Source organism: Girardinichthys multiradiatus, chromosome 7 (genome assembly GCF_021462225.1).
Source record: "Girardinichthys multiradiatus isolate DD_20200921_A chromosome 7, DD_fGirMul_XY1, whole genome shotgun sequence".
NCBI classification, from domain to species: domain Eukaryota; kingdom Metazoa; phylum Chordata; class Actinopteri; order Cyprinodontiformes; family Goodeidae; genus Girardinichthys; species Girardinichthys multiradiatus.
In genome coordinates this window covers 428,814-445,450 of record NC_061800.1, presented here as the reverse complement: position 1 = coordinate 445,450, position 16,637 = coordinate 428,814, and the positions used below count along the sequence as shown (strand labels likewise).

General features: G+C 42.0%; 1 protein-coding gene across 2 annotated transcripts in view; it reads left to right on the top strand.

Moving 5' to 3' along the window:
• Positions 1 to 15,981, top strand: part of cntnap5a (contactin associated protein family member 5a) — a 299,922-nt gene extending 283,941 nt beyond the window's left edge. For both annotated transcript variants that reach the window (XM_047371007.1, XM_047371008.1), the window contains one exon: positions 12,351 to 15,981. In XM_047371007.1, coding sequence (XP_047226963.1) covers positions 12,351 to 12,544 — 194 coding nt within the window. In that variant the 3' untranslated portion in view covers positions 12,545 to 15,981. The remainder of the gene's footprint in view (positions 1 to 12,350) is intronic.
• Positions 15,982 to 16,637: the final 656 nt, after the last annotated feature.

Below are 16,637 nucleotides of genomic sequence, written 5' to 3'. Positions count from 1 at the left end.
TACAGCATGCGCTGGGGCAGTTCACAGCCGAGTGTGAAGCGGCTGGGATGAAGATCAGCTCCTCTAAGTCCGAGGCCATGGTACTCGACAGGAAAAGGGTGGCTTGTCCTCTTCAGGTTGGAGGGGAGTTCCTGCCTCAAGTGGAGGAGTTTTAAGTATCTCGGGGTCTTGTTCACGAGTGGGGGAAAAATGGAGTGTGAGATCAACAGACGGATCGGTGCGGCTGCCACAGTAATGGGGGCACTGTGCCGGTCCGTTGTGGTGAAGAGAGAGCTGAGCCGAAAAGCAAAGCTCTCAATTTACCGGTCGGTCTACGTCCCTACCCTCACCTATTGCCATAAACTTTGGGTCATGACCGAAAGAACGAGATCCCGGATACAAGCTGCCGAAATGAGCTTCCTCCGTAGGGTGGCCGGGCACTCCCTTATAGATAGGGTGTGGAGCTCGGCCATCCGGGAGGAGCTCGGAGTAGAGCCGCTGCTCCTCCACATCGAGAGGAGCCAGTTGAGGTGGCTCGGGCATCTATACCGGATGCATCCTGGACGCCTTCCTCTGGAGGTGTTCCAGGCACGTCCAACCGGGAGGAGGCCCAGGGGACGGCCCAGGACACGCTGGAGGGACTATGTCTCTCGGCTGGCCTGGGAATGCCTTGGGCTCCACCCGGAGGAGCTGGAGGAGGTGTCCGGGGAGAGGGCGTCTCTGCTGAATCTGCTGCCCCTGCGACCCGGTACCGGATAAGTGGAAGATGACGAGTACGAGTACGAGGTATTTACATTCTGCATATTTTCTTAGATCTTACAATGTGATCACATGCAAGGCTCTTTCAACCAAGGGATCGTGAACCATCTGCTGAGAGACCTTCTTTTAAACCGGGACACTACAGACTGTAAAACGTAAAACGAGTCAGCCGAGCAAACGATGACACTGGAAGAGAAGGAGATAGCGTTCCAGTTCGAAAGCAGACTGGAGCGGAAAGCCTGGCAGTTTGTGACCAAGCAGAAGTTCTGGAAAAAGGAAGAGAAGAACAATGGGCGCTCTGATGGCTAACTAAGCTGCAGGAATCAGAAGATGGCTTGCATGAGGAAAAATTGTCAGTGGAAAGAACACACCAGTCTAAGCAGGCTCTTGATTGAGCGAAGGTGGATGCAGCTAAGGCTGAGAAGGACTAGAGATACTGATGAAAAAATGAGCAGGCATGTTAGAAATGAAGGACGACGATGAAGGACAGACAGGTATTAAATTTATTCTATGCTCGGGTGAAACTAAGCAGCTTGCGACTCTGAAATGGTAAATGGACTGAACTTATATAGCACTTTTCCAGTCATACAGACCGCTCAAAGCGCTTTACACTAGTGCCACATTCACCCAATCGCACTCACTAATGCTCACACATTCATACACCGATACGCAGATCGGTAGGCAACTTGAGGTTAAGTGCCTTGCCCAGGGGCACTTCGACATATGTCAGGAGGAAGCTGGAATCGAACCCACAACCTTCTGATTGCAAGATGACGACTCTTCCTAGAGTCTTAGAGACGGCCGTGAGCGCCTATAGAGTTAGAAATGTTAGGGATAACCTTTATTTATATTAAGCATAGCTGATTTTTCCATTCATACCATAAAGATAAGAATACTCATCGACACCATATGGGGATAAATGGCCCAAGGTTTGAGATGAATGACCTGTGGCTGGCCACTGGGTTTTTTAAAGTGAAGTAGCTGATAACTGTTTGATTAGAATGCCGCAGCACACTTAGATTAAGAATGGACACCAGCTACTACACAACCTATCAGACAGACACTGCAATGTGACACGTAATTTACTGATAAACACTAGGAGTGCACATCTAATGCTTTGGAGTGCCAGATAAAAAACTACATTGACCTTCTTTCGGTGCTCTTTCACATAGGGCGATGATCCGAGACAGGAGCCTCAGTGCTGATCTCTGTAATCATTCCTCTGCTTAATTTAGAATAAAAGAGCTGAAAGTTAGAAGCTGTTTGAGAGTCGTTCCTTTAAGAGTCAGTGTAAGATAGACAGTGTGATCACTTCTGGGGACCAAGAACCGGAGAAATTCCGAGAAGTTGGACCGGCAGCAGGGTGCAGTAGTTCAAACAGAAAGCCGGGGATGAGATGATTTAAACGATGGCGGAAAATCATCAGAGGAGGCGATACATTTAGACAGCCTTGGGAGATGGAAAATGAGAGAAACCAGATTAATGAGCTGCCTCCACAGGATTTAGAGTTGAGCCTGAATGAGATGGTAAAATACATGGGAGTAAATGATCAACCTGAACATGTGCTCTTCAATCGTGGGAAACACCGCACGCTTGAAGAGCACATGAATGAAAAGATAGAGAAGAGAGAGTGGAGTGATACATCTCACCTAGAGACGAGCTAGGCCGGGCGTTAGCAAGGGCGAACGCCGGTGGGAGGGGCCGAGGAGAGTAGGCAGCGACGATGGAGCGGGAAAGAGGAAGTGCTGGCGTAGCAGAGATGGCGGCGAACTCACAGAGCAGGTGAGTAAGGGATGACGTGGAGCGCTGATGAGATCCATGAACGAGATGAATGAAGCAGGGAAAATGTAGGATGGTCGGTTTGAGGGATGAAGATGGAAGGAAAAACTGCTGGAGAAACCAGGCCGGGTGACGCAGCGGCGGGAGCCGGTGAGGAGGAAGGGCCACCTCAGCGACACTTAGCAGGAGAAGTGTAGGAGTTCTTAATGCACTTTCCACTTGCCCAGAGAGTGCGAAGAGGTGTCGTAAGGTCCTAGATGAGCTCAGCTGATAAGCAAGGATGAACACAGCTGAAGGTCCTTTAAAAGCAAGGCATCGGGAGGTGATTGGATGGAGAATCAGGCAGACAAGATACTGATTGGAAGGCAGGGAGACGCACAGAAGAGTCATTGGAAGGTGGAGGCGGTGAAGTTGAGTCTTTCATTCTGAATTTTTGTCTAAACTCCATTATATATATACAGTACATATGAGACCAGGATCATGAGTGTGAGAAGCAAACGTAAGCAGAAACATGCTGAAGGTATTGTCATTTTGGAACACGCAACAGTAATAGCTGAGAAATATTCTGTGCAAAATCTGATTTTAATTAGATGATGTAAAAATAAAAGCTCTGTTAATCACTGTAATTAAAACAGGTTATCTGAAGAGCTTAATATGACGGGGTTCTTGTTGCTCTGTGGAGAGCTTATGGATGCTTTGCTTATTTCTCCTTGACCCTATAACCCTTTCAAACAAGCTCATGGAAAACAACTTTGGCAAACACAGAGGAATGTTTTTTCCCTCTACATCCTTGCCCTTTTTCCGGACCCCTGCATGTCTGTTTTCAACATATCAGCACACAATAAACTGCTTTAAAGCTGCGTACCAGATTCCTGCTCTTCCTTGGTGTCTCTAACTCCAGCAGTATTTGCCAGCATGACAGGAAACATCATATTAAAATTCAATTCAATTCAAAAATACTTTATTAATCCCAAAGGGAAATTAAATGTTATAGCTCATATTATGAAGGTTTCCTCAAAGAGACATTGTAGACGCTGATGGCTGTGGGCAGGAAGGATCTCCTGTAGCGCTCTGTCTTACAGCAGATCTGAAGAAGCCTCTGACTGAAGACACTCTGTTGTTGTAGGACAGTCTCATGAAGAGGATGCTCAGGGTTCTCCATAATGTTCATTTTATGAAGAATCCTTCTTTCCACAATGATCTCCAGAGGTTCCAGAGGAGTCCCCAGAACAGAACCAGCCTTCTTTATCAGCTTGTTGAGCTTTTTTAAGTCCCTGGCTCTGATGCTGCTTCCCCAGCAGAAGAGATCAAACTCTCCACAACAGACTTATAGAAGATATGCAGCATCTTGCTGCAAACACCAAAGGACCTAAGCTTCCTCAGGAAGTACAGTCTGCTCTGTCCCTTCTTGTAGATGGCTTCACAGTTGCATCTCCACTCTAGTCTGTTGTCCAGGTGAACACCGAGGTATTTATACTCCTCCACCACCTCCACTTCTTCTCCCATGATAGAAATTGTTTTTGACTTATTCCTGTTTCTCTTAAAATCTACAATCATCTCCTTTGTTTTAGTCACGTTCAAAATGAGATGATTGTTTCCACACCATGCCACAAAGCGGTCCACCACCTTCCTGTACTCAGCTTCTTGTCCATCTCTGATCCACCAACGACTGCAGAATCATCAGAGTATTTCTGCAGATGACAGGAGTCTGTCTGGTCCTGGAGGTCTGAGGTGTACAGAGTGAAAAGGAATGGTGAGAGTACAGTCCCCTGTGGTGCTCCTGTGCTGCTGACTACCTGGTTAGACACCCAACCCTTCAGTCTCACAAACTGTGGTCTGTTTGTCAGGTAGTCTTTGATCCAGGAGATTGTTGAGGCCTCCACCTGAGTCTTCTGGAGTTTCTGACAAAGCAAATTAGGTTGGATTGTATTAAATGCACTGGAGAAATCAAAGAACATGATCATCACAGTGCTACTGGCTTTGTCCAGATGACAGTGGGTTTGTTGAAGCAGGTGTATGATGGCATCTTCAACTCCAGCTCCACAGTGATAAGCAAACTGAAGGGGGTCCTGATGGTTTACTGTTTGCTTACTCAGGTGGGCCAACAGGAGTCTCTCTAGGACCTTCATAATGTGGGATGTCAGGGCAACAGGTCTATAGTCATTGAGGACTGATGGGTGAGTTTTCTTTGGTACTGGAATAAGACAGGAGGTCTTCCACAACACCGGAACCTTCTTCTGGGCCAGGCTAAGGTTGAAGAGGTGCTGTAGAATCCGACAGAGCTGCTCTGTACAGGCCTTCAGGACTCTAGGGCTGACATGATATGGACCTGCAGCCTTATTCCTATTCAGTCTCTCCAGTTGTCTCTTCACCTGACTTCTTGAGACACACAGGTGGAAGGGGGAAGCAAAGGAAGCATCAGCATCTTCTGATATGGTTGAAGGCAAACATGTAGAAGGGTCTAGGGCTGAGGTGGAAGATAAATAATTTGAGGTGTTACTGGACAACTGTGGGTCCTGTGGGTCAAAGGAGGATGGGATGTCTGTTTGGCTGTGAGCAGGAGAGGAGGATGCGAAGCTTGTTTCTGAACTGAACCTATTGAAGAATGTGTTCAGTTCATTGGCTCTGTCCAGACCTCCATCGGTCTGATCATCCTTCTGCTTGAAGCCTGTGATTCTTCATCCCTGTCCACACATCTCTGATATTGTTTTGCTGGAGCTTGCTCTCCAGCTTCTTCTTGTACACCTCTTTGCTGTCTCTTATCTTGACTTTAAGTTGCTTCTGTATAATCCTCAATAATTCTCTGTCTCCCTCTCTGAAGGCTCTTTTTTTCTTGTTAAGCAGGTCCTTCAGGTCACTGGTGATCCAAGGTTTGTTATTGGGGAAGCATCTCACTGTTCTGGTGGGGATGATGTTATCCACACAGAAGTTTATATAGTCGGTTACACACTCAGTCATGGCATTGATGTCCTCTCCATGTGGCTGGCACAGTGCGTCCCAGTCTGTAGCCTCAAAGCAAAAGCTTTGCAGAGCTTCTTCAGCTTCCTGTGGCCATTTTCTCACAGTCCTCTTTATTACAGGTTGCCTCTGAACAAGGGGCTTATATTTCGAGCAGAGAAAAACAAGATTGTGATCTGATTTGCCTAGAGGAGGTTGTGCTGTAGAGATGTATGAGTCCTTGACATTTGCATAAAACAAATCCACTGTTTTGTCTTCTCTGGTAGAGCAGCTGACAAATTGTTGAAACGTTGGAAGTGTAGCAGAGAGTGAAGCATGGTTAAAATCACCAGAAATTGCCACAAAAGCATTGGGGTTTTGTGTCTGTAGCTTAGCAACAACTGAGCTGATGGCATCACATGCAGTGTCAGCAACAGCGGAAGGTGGAACGTAAACTGCTGCCAAAATAACACTGGTGAACTCTCTGGGTAAATAATATGGACGAAGACTTACTGCTAACAGTTCAATATCTGGACTGCAGAGATGACACTTCACAGTAACATGTCCTGGATTACACCATCTGTTGTTCACAAGTACTGCCAGTCCACCTCCTTTACATTTGCCGCTCCTCTTTAAATCTCTGTCTGCTCGTGTGGTTAAAAAGCCCGGCAGAGAGACGCTAGAGTCGGGGATATGATCCTGCAGCCATGTCTCAGTAAAACACATGATACTGCATGCCCGGTACTCTGGCTGGGTCCTTTGTAGGGCTTGGAGTTCATCCAACTTGTTTCCCAATGATCTCACATTGCCCATCAAAATCGACGGAAGAGATGGTTTGAACTTCCTCCTTCTCTTCCTTCTCTTAGCTCCTGCTCTGCATCCACGGCGTCTCCTTTTCAACTCACCAGGGATTTGGGGTTGTAGCTGAAGTATTATTTGAGCTTTTGAGATATTAATCAGCTGCTCCCGGTTGTAAGAAACAACCCTGTTGCCATGGCAATGCATCATAACAAATATCCAAAAAAAGAAAGTATTAAGAAAAATCCTCCAAGCTGTACAGCATCCGACATTGAAAAAATCAACTGTATCCACCACAAGAGGAATAGTTCCCAAAAAAGAATAAATCAGAATCAAAAGTAACAGAGCTACTCCAACCTGCTGCCACCTTGAGCGGCACAATTCTAGAACTTAATGTGTGCTTCTCATAAAGATGGACCATGTAAAGAGATTGAAAGTGGACATCAGGGAAAGTCACCTGGAAACATGGGGTCATTTTTAATTTTCTTTTAGTTTTATCTGGTCTTTGTTTCTACGTCCTTTTCTTCACTAGAGCACTATCTCATTCCCTTTTGCAATGACTTAGTTTCACACTTAGTTTCACAAAACATAACTAGCAAACAGTCAATCCTACCTGGTTTCAAGTCATAAGCGTGCATAAAGTTAATAAGAGCCAGAATGTTGATATTTATTATAGGTGTGTAGACCACAGATATTTTTCTTTTTACTACAAATTAGAGCTGAGAAAATGATCATTTCCTCTCACTGTGTTTCTTGAGACCAGTTTCCAGGCAACTAGCTACGTGTCCATGTTGGCGATCTGCTTCTGTTTACCAAAGAGAGATGAAAGTGTTTCTAACCTGCTCACTGAAGTCATGCCCAGAAAGAAAAAAAGATGTTTCTCAATAATTTCTAATGTTCCATTTAAATGGAGGATAAGATGAAGGTGTTTTAATTTGTTGAAGTTCAGTATATTGATTATTTTTTCAGGGACCTGCTGCATGTAAAGCTTTATAGTGTCAGCCTGTATATAGGAGTAGTTCCTGAATGTGACATGTTAACATTGTGTTTCTTGTCCCCTCTCGAGCTTTAAATGAACCAATTTCACAATATGTTTAGAGCTTATCAGTTCTCTGTGTAATGTGGAAGGTTGAGAATGAAAAAAATAACTGAAGTACTGGTCAGGCTTTTTACTGTGGATCCAGGTTGAGATTGCCTGCTTCCTGTTTTGGTTAAATTATCTATGAGAGGTGTCAGAGCTCAGTGTAGCAACACCTGCAGCAAACTGAGCTGATTCAACAGAGCTCAGGGAGGAAGAAAATGGCTGCTGCAAAGCATTTAAAACTGGGTTTGATAATTTTTTTTCTCCAAGAACATTAAAATGTACAGCAGGTATGGGATCAACTCTGATTTGATCACCGATGCATGAAAAAAACTATTCAGTCCATATCTGGTCAGTGTTCCTTTCCAAGTCTAGTTGTACAAAAAGCAACTGGATGCTTTCAGTTATGTTGAGTAATGATGTCTGTCAGGTGGTGAACATAAAAACATAAGAGGCTGGGGGTGGTCGATTCCTTCTGTTCAAAAGTGAAGAGTGAAAAAAACTCCTGTCAGAAAGAAAGAAGACACACACTACCAGTCAAACCTTTTAGATGCACTTTCTCAGTTAACGGGTCATTTTAATTCATTATTATTTACATTGTAGATTATTTACCAAAGGCAACAAAACTGTGAATGAACACATGGAATTATGTAGTAAACATTAAGTGTAAAATTACTCAAATATTTGTAGTTTCTTCAAATAGTCACCCTTTGGTTTGATAACTGATTTGATCTCTTGGTATTCTCTCCATGAGCTTCATTAGGTGGTCACCTGAAATAGTTTTTCAAAGAGCCTTGAAAGAACTTCCCAGAGGTTCATTGAGAGACAGCCAAAGGTTATTATTTCAGTTATCACAGCAAAGGGAATTTCAAATATAAAATACATTTATAGTTCTTTTACAATTTTTTGTTTGCTATAAGTGGTTCTAAAACTGGTATTGCATACATCCTTTTTTTCATCCAAGCTCTCTATTGAAAGAAGGAAGACTAGCAAAAACATGCTGCTGTGCAAATTACTATTCATTCATTCTGTATACCGTCTTTCACTGTATGTTAGGATCATTACAAATGATGAATGTTTCAGCCTGTAAACCTATAGAAGCCTAGGTTATCAGTTTAAAGGTCGACAATTCAATTCAATTCAGTTTTATTTATATAGCGCCAATTCACGACACATGTTGTCTCAAGGCTCTTCACAACATACAACAGACAGAAAATACTTGCTTTCTAGAACATGATAAACATGAATATTTTTGGTCATTTTTTATTTTACCACACACTCATATCGATTCTAAATATATTGATCTGCATTTTTTCTGTGGATTTATGTTTTATCGCAGCATCTTTCACACTGCATTGGAGAAATATGCCCACCTCAACCATTCACAGTAAAGTTTAAATGTCTTGATCATTTTGGTAAATAACTATGGGTAAAGGTTGATTGCTAAAGATAACCCTGTATAATACAGAATTTGAGCACCATGTAGAACATTTGTACACTGGTTTATTCTCTACACAGAAATCAACAATTACTCTGTAGTTTACTCTGTTTCTGTAAAGCAATAGATTGAAAACTGCTGTTTCTGACCTGTATTTCTATGGCGTATGAAGATCTGAAGCTTTAGATTAAAAAAATAAAATGTGGCCATGTGAACAGGCTTTTATAAAGCTACAGTAACATTAGGGAACATTAGCTGAGCTTTTACAGAGCTAGTTTCTATTAAAAAGACACTCTAAGCTCAAGCTAGATTATCCAGAGAAATCAAAAGTCCTTAAAGAAGTTAAGAACAGAGTTCAGCTGCACATTCCTATCATCCTATCATTCAACATAATATACACGCTGATCTCTTAGTGATGCGGTCATAGCATTAGTTGTTCTCATGCTACACTATCCAGACATTTGTCTGCACCAATGTCTGTGTGTAGAACATTGAGCTTTCAGCCCAAGATGGCCAAGAGATAGTTATGGAAAAATAAAAACACCATAACAAAAAGTAACTGACTCTGTCTTTACAGGTTGGCACACAAAGGTTTATACTGCTCTTTTCAATAAAGAAGCAATACATGTAGGAGGGGCACATCCTGAACTATAATGATACTTCACATACAGCACAGACCAAAAGTTTGGACACACCTTCTCATTCAAAGAGTTGTCTTTATTTTCATGACTATGAATATTGTAGCTTCACACTGAAGGCATCAAAACTAGGAATTAACACATGTGGAATTATATACTGAACAAAACAGTATGAAACAACTGAATATATGTCTTATATTCTAGGTTATTCAAAGCAGCCACCTTTTACTTTGATTACTGCTCCGCGCACTCTTGGCATTCTGTTGATGAGCTTGAAGAGGTAGTCACCTGAAATGGTTTTCACTTCACAGGTGTGCCCTGTCAGGTTTAATAAGTGGGATTTCAAGCCTTATAAATGGGGTTGGGACCACCAGTTGTGTTGTGCAGGAGGTGGATACAGTATACAGCTGATAGTCCTACTGAATAGACTGTTAGAATTTGTATTATGGCAAGAAAAAAGCAGCTAAGTAAAGAAAAACGAGTGGCCATCATTACTTTAAGAAATGAAGGTCAGTCAGTCTGAACAATTGGGAAAACTTTGAAAGTGTCCCCAAGTGCAGTCGCAAAAACCATCAAGCGCTACAAAGAAACTGGCTCACATGAAGACCACCCCAGGAAAGGAAGACCAAGAGTCACCTCTGCTGTGGACGATAAGTTCATCTGAGTCACCAGCCTCAGAAATCGCAGGTTAACAGCAGCTCAGATTAGAGAACAGGTCAATGCCACACAGAGTTCTAGCAGAAGACACATCTCTAGAACAACTGTTAAGAGGACACTGTGTGAATCAGGCCTTCATGGTAAAATAGCTGCTAGGAAACCACTGCTGAGGACAGGCAACAAGCAGAAGAGACTTGTTTGGGCTAAAGAACACAAGGAATGGACATTAGACCAGTTGAAATCTGTGCTTTGGTCTAATGAGTCCAAGTTTGAGATCTTTGGTTCCAACCACCGTGTCTTTGTGCGGCGCAGAAGAGGTGAACGGATGGACTCTACATGCCTGGTTCCCACCATGAAGCATGGAGGAGGAGGTCTGATGGTGTGGGGGTGGTTTGCTGATGACACTGTTGGGGATTTATTCAAAATTGAAGGCATACTGAACCAGCATGGCTACCACAGCATCTTGCAGCGGCATGCTGTTCCATCCGGTTTGCGTTTAGTTGGACAATCATTTATTTTTCAACAGGACAATGACCCCAAACACACCTCCAGGCTGTGTAAGGGCTATTTGACCAAGAATGAGAGTGATGGGTGCTGCGCCAGACGACCTGGCCTCCAAAGTCACCGGACCTGAACCCAATCAAGATGGTTTGGGGTGAGCTGGACCACAGAGTGAAGGCAAAAGGGCCAACAAGTGCTAAGCATCTCTGGGAACTCCTTCAAGACTGTTGGAAAACCATTTCAAGTGACCACCTCTTGAAGCTCATCAACAGAATACCAAGAGTGTGTGGAGCAGTAATCAAAGCAAAAGGTGGATACTTTGAAGAACCTAGAATATAAGACATATTTTCAGTTGTTTCACACTTTTTTTTTCAGTATATAATTCCACATGTTAATTCATAGTTTTGATGCCTTCAGTGTGAAGCTACAATATTCATAGTCATGAAAATAAAGACAACTCTTTGAATGAGAAGGTGTGTCCAAACCTTTGGTCTGTACTCTACATAACTGGACATAATATTTCTCAAAACACTTCTTCATCATTTCTGGGCCCACTTAGAAAGCCTCTTGGATGCACCAATATAGGTGGCAAAAGAATAAACTGTGTAACAGCAGCTTTGGGATTTTTATCAAGTTGTATTTGTGTCCTTGCTTGGAAATAGCTAGAGTGACTGGAGTCTTTAATTCCAGCAAATATTGTGAGAGGCGACTCTACTAGAAATTCCATGCTTCTTGAAAACAAATGTGGGCATCCATCTAGTGGGACTCCCTCAAATAGGCTGAATATTTCATTGGCATACAAAGTGTGTATTCATGACAGCTAGGAATGACCAACAAATGCAAAATTCAAACATTTATTTTCAAATTATTAATGTGAACCCTGATGTTTCGAGGAAGTTATGAGGCTCTTTTTAGCCTGGGCTAACAATGGCATATACACGAGTGTTAATGTAGCTACCCAAAGAGAGAAACGGCGTCAGTTGCCTTCAGAATAATAGCTAGCTTTCTAAAATAAAATCAGCATATAATCATTCACAAAACTGATACTTGATTTATTATGCAGGACATCTAAAGAGACAGATTTAACCCAGTTGTGAATTCAGTCCTTAGAAATGTCATAGCCATTCAGGAAAAATATTGTGAAATTTTCCTGGACATTTCCATTTCCTCTGTTGTATCAGATTGTCTTTAGTTTATATGACTTAAGTTATTTACATAGATTTTAACGGAAGTCTTGGTGAGCCTGTTCTCAACAGCGGCTAGTTTTGACTCAGGACCAGACTGCTGCAGGTCACCTGTTACACACTACTTCATACATCCCTCTTCAACAAAGAATCCCTTTGACATAAAAAATATGGTTTTATTTGTTTAAATAGCGTTTGAGTTTCAAAGAGAAAACGTTCCAAGGATTCCCAGTACATCAAAACAAAGAAGATCAAACTTCCCCTCATTGGCATGTATTTAATTCTGGCAAATAAAAACTGAACCTAAACACAGAACAACAGATATTTGTGTCTTTTTTATTGGATCTGCAAAAGAGATCAAATAGAAAACAAAGGCACACATTTGTTGAAAAGTAGCCACAGTTAAGGGATCCAGATGGCTGCTTTATGAAGGATTTACTGATCTGTGTGTTCAGCAGTGAACATGAGAATGCTGCTACACTCTGTATTCTGAGTGCTGGGATGTTTTTGTTCTGGAAGGGAAAACTCTTCCTGCCTTGAGGCATGACTTTCAACCCCCATCATCATCCTCTAATGCTCCCTCCCTGCTGTGTTCTCAGGTGTGGTCACAGCGGTTGTCTTCATTGCCGTGTGTGCTCTGGCTGTGATAAGCCGCCTCCTCTATCAGCAGCGCCAGGCTAAGAGGAGCAACAGCATGAAAGAGGAGCACAGACACAGCACGTACACAGACTACAGGACTGAGCTGCATCTCCACAACTCCATCAGGGACAATGTGAAGGAGTACTACATCTGAGCATAGCATGCAGCCTGTGCCACAAACTTACCTCTCTCTGACAAAGGACTTCACAGGTGGACACACTGCTGCAGGAACGACACATCCCAGTGCTCTGGAAGCTCCCAGGAACTCTGCAAACACCTGCAGCCTGCAATCCACCCTCTCAACGCTCCTGTACAAGCTAGTGGCTGAATCTTTGCAGCTGTTAGTGTAATTGATGTTGGTGAAATTGTCAGAATCAAGCTCCTGTGATTTCTGTCATTGAAACTATGTAAAGCATAAGATAAACGTCCTTCAGGGGTTGACAGAAAAATGACGTGAACACAGGGAGCAGAAGCTGCTGTCTATCCTAAATGAACACAACTTAAGCTGTTCCGTTCGAAGCCCCCTGCTCCTCCTGCTTCCAGAAAGGTGGGACGCACTGAGCTGTACATGCAGATGGGAAGTTGGAGATCAGGCCTGTAAGATATGCGAGCATTTGCTGCTGTAATTGTTTTCTTTTTTCCAGTTGTGGTGAATGTTGTAGAAGAAACAGGGACAAAACTGCCTAAACAGTATGAGTGCCTAATTTGCACATATCTTTTGTTTTTTAACATCTTAAATGTTTTTCATAGATATGCACCAGTTCAGTCACATTTGCATTAACAGGAGCTTATTGTCATTCAGCTGTGACCAACACAGCAACAGCTGAATTTCCCAGCCGTAACCAACCTCTGCTTCCTGAACCGAAGCCAGGGGAGACTGTTTCTGTTAGGATTTTTCCATTTCTTCAAACAAGGCGGCACAGAAGCTAACAAACCAGAAAAGTCCAAACTCTGTAACTGGATGGAGACCCAAAGCCTCAATTATCAAGCTCAGAAAGGCTAAAAATATGTGTGAAGAAGTGGAAACCAGCAGGGCTTAGTGGAACTTTCTTCTAATGAATATTAAATAAATAGACATCCCAATCACTAAGTTTAATTTTATTTATAAAGAAACAACAAAATAATCTCGTGACACTTCACATAGGAACAAACAGGTCCAACTCAGTCCTTTAAACTTGGGCTGCAAGTCAAAGTAAGGCCATCAATTAATTTACTGAAGCATATTTTTAAGTTATTTAACTTCAAAGACAAATATTACAGTTTTGTCTGGATTTCCCAGTGGTGCATTACTCAATAATTTACCCAGGCTGAACAGTTGTAAAGTAAAACAAATTGACCCAGATACTGAACCCTGTGTGACAAACAATTCACATAAACAAACCGGAATCTGTTCAATGCAATCTAAACTACTCTAGTGCTGATAAATCATCAATCATCAAGTTTGGTTGAAAACCTTTTATTTATGTTTTTATTTTAGTGAATCTAACATAATTTAGAGGTAGCAATTTTCTGTGTTATGAAAAAGTGAACTTAATAACCAATCATTTAAAATAAAAACGTTCTCTTCAATATACATTTAGGTCAACCTATATTTTTTTATTACTTTTTGAATCATTTTTACGACAAACTTAGTAGTATTATAAGTGGTTTACGATACAAACTTAGATGTGAACTAGTGAAGCTGGTGACCTAATGACCTTAGAGTGTGAGCTGGAGCATATAGAAAGCATCAGGTCTGACAGAAAGGTTCCGGTGCACCTTTCAACCGCCCCACAGTGCCCTGATACCGGTCTCTCTGACCTTCAGGTGGCGTGCTGAGCTCTCACACAGGTGGACTCTAAAGCAGGTTTTGTAATTAGTCCTGCACTGGACAGGTGGTCATAATAATTAAACCTTTTCCCAGGTTCATGTAGCAGTCAGGAGTCTAGATTCAGTGAACTGAAGCAGTTCAGTTAGCAGTACCTCCTTCACTAGAACATGTAATTAATTTTAGTAATCTGCTCCAGAGGTAATAAACATGTTAGTGGCCTTCTAAAAATTATTACCAGAAATAAAAAGTGCTGACTTTTACTTTCAGATTACACAGAGTCACCGGATGCACAGGGATTCACTATAGGAAGAAGACAAGACAGTGGCCACAGTGGGATGTTCTGGGAATTGTTCTGCAGAGGAATGTAATAGGAAAAAAGGACAAAGGCATGAAGAAAGGCTGGAGCAAACTGAGGGGAATATGCTTCATGCATCTCATTGTAATTAGCTGCCTACCTGTTGTCAGGATCCCTTTTAAATGAGCAAACTTCCATGCTCAGTGGAACACATGAATCCTGCACACAGTTTCCGCACTGTGTGCAGGGATGTTTGATAAATGAGGTTTCATTATTCTCTTCAAGTTTTAAGGCCTGTCTGTGGGAAATGTAGTTTTTAAAGTTGGAGAAATAAGACATGAATGTAAAGTGTCATTGTACAAATAAGTATAATAATGTGTGCACGGAACAATTAATAAACTTTGCAGGCAGCCAGGAGCTGATTCTACTCTCCGAATGTGGTGGATGTTGTGCAGGGCTACTCATACCGGATGCTTTGGGTGAGAAACGATCAGAATTTAAAATAACCAGCAACAAAATAACACAATCCACATTTTGTGATGACTTGCATTTTAGGGTGTTGACCCACTGCAGTTCATCTGTGACTGTCTGGCTGTGCACAGGTTTTATTTGTCTTTTACTTCACAATGCAAATCAGCAAAGCTGCAACCTGCAAAAAAGCCAATCGGCCACCTGACTGAGTTTACCCATGCCCTGACTGACCTACACCGAGTGAGATGATGTTTCCGCTTTTCCAATAAATAGTATCTCAAGCAGAATCTTTTTTTCTAAATGGTACACAGATAGAGTATGTGCACACAAACTAAAGAAAAAGCACCAGGGCCTGGGATCCATTGAAATCTTGGGTGGCAACTACTTTGCTTTTTATAGATGTATGCTTGGGAAGGCAGGAGAAAGCTCTGACTTGAAGGTGATGACAGAAAAGGATGTTACCCACAATTTTTAAAATCAGCTGTCTGGCTCCTCTCATTACCGCAACTGTCTTTTTCAACATCATCTATGCTTTCAGCTTACCAGGCTAAATAAAAGTTAATCCCAAAGAAAAGCAAAATTTACAAGCAGACAGGAATGCAGTGATTTCTGTTATTTTAGCATCTTTCAGTTAAATCATCTTGGGATTCTAAACATTGGTACAAACACTTGGGAGGATGTGTCCTCCTGATTTCAGCTTTTGGACCAATGCACTAGTGGACTGGAACATCACAACAGCTGAAGATGAAGCAATGGGGATTGAGGAAAACAAGACAAGTATGATGAGTCTGCAGCCACTGGACCTCCCTGGGCATGTCCCACAAGTATCCCTCAAAGATGTGCTAGTTTGCAGATTTTCTGTAACAGTGAATGAATAGATACCTCTGTGTGTTTAGGTTATATTGCAATGGGTAATACATGTGGTCACTTCTTAATGATTTGTATAGCTGCAGTTTTATTAAGGATCTATTGTATAGATGTATAATTTAATAATAAAAGTGAGTATATTAGTAAACCTTTATGCTTGGGTTCTTGCAAACACATTAGATATCTCTAACGTAGCAGTCTAATATAACAGTCCAAAATGATCTCAGCTGTTGAGTGAATTAAACCCGGAGGACAACAGCCACTTTTGGATCCAGTTTTAAACTATCCATGTTTCAATATAGAACCAATGAAACCCAATCTATGTAATCCTGCATTCACATACTTTGTAGAATCTACATCCTTAACTGTTTTTTTTAAAACTGACTTTAAAGGAGAAAGATTCTTTAAAAACAATATCACATTACTTAATTATTTTATGTCACAACAACCACTACTGTAAACATTTAATGACAGTTAACTACATCATGCTTAGAAATAAAATGTTTTTTTAATGTGAATGAATTCTGCCACTTCTAACCTCATTGTGTCAAGTCTGTTTCGGGTCTGACTCTGGTGCAGGCAACAAATATAGAAACAGCATGATGGTTTAAACGGGGTTATTGAAAGTATGCAAAGAAGTAGATGTTCTGGGTTTTTGGCAGCATTCTGGTTGGGCGTTAAGGAGGAGAGGTAAGAGGTTATTCACCAGGCTTGGCAAGATGATGGGTAATAAAATAACAGATGAAGCAAAGATTTTAGTGTTGGTGGAGAATGAGGCACTCCACAAGGAGGTGAGCAAATCTA